Source organism: Musa acuminata, chromosome BXJ2-11 (genome assembly GCF_036884655.1).
Source record: "Musa acuminata AAA Group cultivar baxijiao chromosome BXJ2-11, Cavendish_Baxijiao_AAA, whole genome shotgun sequence".
Taxonomy (NCBI): Eukaryota; Viridiplantae; Streptophyta; class Magnoliopsida; order Zingiberales; family Musaceae; genus Musa; species Musa acuminata.
The window spans coordinates 1133641-1138734 of NC_088348.1; the positions used below are offsets into that span (position 1 = coordinate 1133641).

At 47.6% G+C, this 5094-nt stretch overlaps 1 protein-coding gene across 3 annotated transcripts; it reads left to right on the forward strand.

The window, feature by feature from the left end:
• Positions 1-477: 477 nt before the first annotated feature.
• LOC135583289 (protein indeterminate-domain 4, chloroplastic-like) lies at positions 478-4863 on the forward strand. Of its 3 annotated transcripts, XM_065131895.1 has the most exons (4): positions 478-639; positions 754-1363; positions 1811-2210; positions 3455-4863. In XM_065131895.1, exons 2-4 carry the CDS (start codon positions 1192-1194, stop codon positions 4596-4598), a joined length of 1716 nt encoding a protein of 571 aa, XP_064987967.1. In that variant the 5' UTR covers positions 478-639; positions 754-1191; the 3' UTR covers positions 4599-4863. The 3 variants fall into 3 exon arrangements, with proteins under 3 accessions (XP_064987967.1, XP_064987966.1, XP_064987968.1); XM_065131894.1 differs by having other exon boundaries at positions 478-1363; XM_065131896.1 differs by having other exon boundaries at positions 478-1363; positions 1814-2210.
• Positions 4864-5094: the final 231 nt, after the last annotated feature.

Genomic DNA, 5094 nt, shown 5'->3' on the forward strand with positions numbered 1-5094 from the left:
TAATAATATAAAGATGTCATCTAGTTTAGTCGATAAATATCTTAATAGTTTATCGCAAGATTCTTTGATATCATGATAATTCAAATGAGATAATCAATAATTATAAAAAAATAATAATTTATTAAAAAGAATCCAATATATTGATAAGACTTAAAAGGTACTGCATCTAACTTTAGCCTCTTATCTTTTGTTGCTAAGCTTATTTATTTGCTTAATACTGTCATAATTATCATTAGTAATGCCTTCTTTTGACTTAGTAGTGAATGAAGAGTGGGTGAGAAGGTGATCTAAGGTAAGTTCTTCGTCAAAGACTTGGGATGCGGAATAAGAGGAGAGCAGCGAGGATGGCATTCCACAGTCGGTGGACCCATCCATGGCCACATAACGACACGCATTGCCTCCACCCGACCTCTCTCTCTCTCTCTCGCGATCAGTGTCATGCACATATTTATTCTAGTAGTTTTTTGGTTGGACACATTTTGCTTGGTGGTGTGAAGGGGTGGGGAGAGTAGAAGGAGAAAGGGAAAAAGGAAGGAGGACCTGTGAGAGGAAGAATGGGGTTTGGCAAAGGAATGAACGAGTTCACACAAGGTGTTGGTTTTCATTCTTCTACTGCTTAAGAGGAGGAGATAGGAAGAGGTTATTGATATGTTCTCTCTTTTGTGTCATATCCACTGGTCTTTGTTCTGCATCTGACCCCTTCTCTCTCTCTCTCTCTCTCTCTCTCTCTCTCTCTCTCTCTCTCTATACCAGTTTTGAGTGCAACTGTTTACTTGGTTTTCCAGCTCTCTTTGTTGTTTTACGAATCTAGGCGGACAAAGATTTGGAGAGGTCTTTGGCAAAGTTGTCTGGTGGGAAATTCAGGTCACTGACTTGTACTGGGAGTTTGGGGGTTTCCTCACATCTTCCCTTTCTTTTTGGATTCTTTCTTGTCCTTGAGGATTGGGAGAAAATAATGGTTGGAAAGCGTGGGAAGAGATAGGTACATAGCTAGATATATAGAGAACACAAAGGAAGGGGATCAGCTTTCATGGTTGCATGTTGGTCAGTGAGAATTTCTACTTCTGTTTCGGTTTGGGCTTGTCGGTGTTCACAAAAGATCCGGGAAGAAGAAGCAAGAAGAACGCCATCGGAAGAAGAAGAGAGGTGTTGTTGCTTTCGTTGTTCTCGTGGCTATTTTGAGGTAGGAAAATGGCATCAGCCTCGTCGTCGTCACCCTTCTTTGGTGGGATCAGAGATGAGGAGCTCCAAAAGCAGATGAAACAACAGCAGCAGCAGCAGCAGCAGCAGAAATCCTCTTCGACGGTGCCGGCTCCCGCTGCAGCTTCAGAGAGGAAGAGAAGGAACCAACCAGGAAACCCAAGCAAGTATCTGAAACACTCAAACATGCAAAACATGCGAGAGAAAGAATTAATTCAAGCATATCTGCCTTCTCTCTGTTACTGGTTACTGTTGCCTCATGTCCTAATCCCGCAGCCCTTTTTGACTTCTCTTCACATCTTGAAAGCCCGAATCCATGTCGACGATTTCAAGTCACTGGATCCGTGGAATTGGGATTTGCTGTTCTTAGTTTCTCCAATCTATGGCGTTCCACAGATGAATTCCCATTTCGACTTGCGCTTCGTAAGCTTTCTTCACATACCTTCTCTTCCAATTGATCACTCTCTTCAAACCCAGTTCCATCTTCATCCTCAATCTTAGTGCATGACGTACGTACTGTGAAACCGACCGCATTATTCTATCCTTGTCTCGATGAATAATTGATGAATTGTTTATTCACAAGCACAACCAAATCCACATGTCTCTGCAGCAGATCCGGACGCCGAGGTGATTGCTCTGTCGCCGACGTCGCTACTGGCGACGAACCGCTTCATCTGCGAGGTCTGCAACAAGGGGTTCCAGCGGGAACAGAACCTGCAGCTGCACCGCCGGGGCCACAACCTGCCGTGGAAGCTCCGGCAGAAGAGCAGCAAGGAGGTGCGGCGTCGCGTGTACCTCTGCCCCGAGCCGACCTGCGTCCACCACCACCCCTCGCGCGCCCTCGGCGACCTCACCGGCATCAAGAAGCACTTCTGCCGCAAGCACGGCGAGAAGAGGTGGAAGTGCGACAAGTGCTCCAAGCGCTACGCCGTCCAGTCCGACCTCAAGGCCCATGCCAAGACCTGCGGCACCCGCGAGTACCGCTGCGACTGCGGCACCCTCTTCTCCAGGTTAGTCACGGCTGGTAAAAGACATGGTAGCAGTAGGAATCAAGCTGAAATCCATGCATCCATTTTCTCCTCCAATTTCCGTCTCCGTCGCATGCATTCATCACGAATCACCATTGTTAGTGTCTAGCTTCGGATTCGGTGATAATAGTGCGTCTCCTTCCCTTGCTTTCTGCTTTGAACTTCGTTCAAAGATTGTATGTTGGTCTTCTAGGGTTAGGGAGTTTCCTTTTTTTAGGGTTGTTATGGCTGGATTCCCTGGAAAGTGAGAGAGAGAGAGAGAGAGAAAGAGAGACAGAGCGAGAGAAAGGAACGTACGCGTTGGGAAACGGCTGTGAGGAACTGCTCCCACGTGAATTCGTCTTTAGAGCTGCCATGGTCATAGAGGTTTCAGCTCGAAGAAAACAAATGCCTCCTCATCTTCACTCTCTCTCTCTCTCGCGTTGAAACCAGCGCCACTTTTCTTGTGCTCTCGATTAATCTCCTGCTCCTCCTGGACCTCCTTTCTCTCCTCTCTCTATCAGGCCTGTTCACGTGGTGCCAAGTAAGCATCTTTGTAGGTTTGTTCTCTAGTGGCTTGGCTACTTGTGTGACGGCCCTGCGGCACTGGCAGGTCAGCCTTTTCATGACAACGTTAGGGTTGAAACTTGGAAGGAGGGAAGAGAAGCAGGTCCTCCAAACACGTACCGATTTCTCTTCATCTATTTCAGTGTGGGAGTCATATCAGCGTTCATCGAGGGATCGGAGAGATTTCTCAACACATCTGGTATGAGGGAGAGCTTCAAAGGAAGTTGGGTGGTTCGATAACTCTGCTAGAACTGTAGGGTGTGTCAGGATGATGATGTGCTCATAGGAGTTGGAGTTATTGACGGGCCATGTGTGGGTTTCCTGCTTCTTCCAAACATCCTCTCTTGAGTATTTAGTCCCATAGTTCGGGCTTCTAATCTCATGGTCATAAAGTAGAATTCTATTCTCTCTCATCTTGGTGTAGGTTGCTGCCTGGGAAACTGTGCCTATTTGTCATCATCTCTTAAAGCTTTTGGTGAATGAAGCGTTCTATTCCCAACATATTACTTTACTTTAGTTTCTCCTCCGTCATTTAGTTATGTGTATCAATTATTTAGGTTAGACTTTATGTTGTTTATATGTGAGCTCAGAAAACAATCCTCCACTAGACAGATATAGTGTGTGTATCAACTCATCAGCTTGAGGTAACCATGCAATATTCCTTCTTGTGATCGATACAGGCGTGACAGCTTCATCACCCATCGGGCCTTCTGCGACGCCCTGGCGCAAGAGAGCTCGAGGCCACCCACCGCCGGCCTCCACGCTCTTGGCAACCATCTCTACGGAAACCCCACCACCATGACCTCAGGCCTGCCTCAAGTCAATGCCCACCTCTCTTCGCTGCAAGCCCAAAGCCATGCGCCGACCGACCTTCTCCGCACCGGAGGAGGCCCTGGATCACAGCTAGAACACCTCATCTCCTCTGCGACCCCGTCGTCGTTCCGACCACCTCAGGCTCCTCCACCGTCTGCTTTCTACCTTGATAATGGCTCCACCCAGGACTTCAATGAGGAGCACCCGCCTCACCACTCTCTACTTCAAAGTAGACCACTCCATGGCCTGACGCAACTCCATGATCTCCAATGCAGCAGCACCATTACTTCTTCCACATCCGCTGCCGCCACCGCCGCCAGTGTCTTCAACCTTGGCTTCTTCTCCCACAATAGCAGCAGCACGAGCAGTATCGGTAACAGCAACAGTGGCGGCAACCAAAACAACCAGATGCTGATGGCCGACGGATTTAACAGTGCCAACGGAAGCACTGAGCCGGCGACACTCTTCTCGGGAAACCTCACGAGCGATCACTTCGTTGGAGGAACGAATTCTCTCTACAACACCTCGATGCAAAGCGACTTGATGCTTCCGCAGATGTCAGCCACTGCATTGCTTCAGAAGGCGGCTCAGATGGGCGTGACGACAAGCGGCGGACCCCCCTTACTGCGAGGGTTTGCCAGATCTTCTTCAAGCAGGTGTAGCTTCAGTGGGGACGGCGGTGATGACGGAGGCGGCCTGCAATATCAAACGGAGAACGAAGCTCACCTCCAAAACTTGATGATGACGCTCGCGAACGGAGGCACCGACCTCTTTGATGGTGCCGGGGGGAGAACGGCATTCGGTGGAAGCGCCATCGCCGGCGGGCATCAACAGCAGGCTGGGGGATTCCGCGCGCTCGACACTGGACTGTGCATTATGGACGAGACTAAGTTCAATCCTTCGGGCGTCAGAAACCTCGAGGGCTCCGACCAGCTAACGAGGGACTTCCTGGGAGTTGGCAGCAGAGCGAGGAGCATCAGCAGCGGAATAACTCGGCGAGAACCGATATGATCAAGTCGCATTCCTCGAGCCGGTCCTTCGGCCGTGGGTGCTTGGAACGAGGAAGAGCATCAGAAGAAGAGGAAGGCCGAGAGAGAAAAAGAAGACGGAATCGTGTAGGTCACATTGGGAGGTCGCTTTCGGTGGATGTTTGATTAGCACGTATCATCATATCTCTTACAGATACACGTACTTATTTTTGGTTGTGTTTACGTAATCAGATATATTATGAATATGCAATAAAAAGAAAGCTAAATTATAATAAAATTTCTTCCAATATGATTTTGACGAGATAAAATCTCATAATTATTTATCGTAGGTCTTCTACTCTTATCTATAAATAGATGTGATATTCTATGAACTCAATACAATAATATAAACACATAATAATTGAATAAGTGAAGATAAGAATGTGGAGAGATGTGACATAATTGAGAGATTGCAGATCTTCTTTCATCTCTTGAACTAGTTAATAAGAGATTACAAATCTTCTGTAATAATTTTTTTA

What these genes read in the sequence shown, in the direction of transcription:
- LOC135583289 (XM_065131894.1), top strand. Translation starts at nt 1,192, where the DNA reads ATGGCATCAGCCTCGTCGTCGTCACCCTTCTTTGGTGGGATCAGAGAT. An exon ending in GAACCAACCAGGAAACCCAA is followed by an intron (nt 1,364 to 1,810) that starts GCAAGTATCTGA and finishes ATGTCTCTGCAG; the next exon opens with CAGATCCGGACGCCGAGGTG. An exon ending in TGCGGCACCCTCTTCTCCAG is followed by an intron (nt 2,211 to 3,454) that starts GTTAGTCACGGC and finishes TGATCGATACAG; the next exon opens with GCGTGACAGCTTCATCACCC.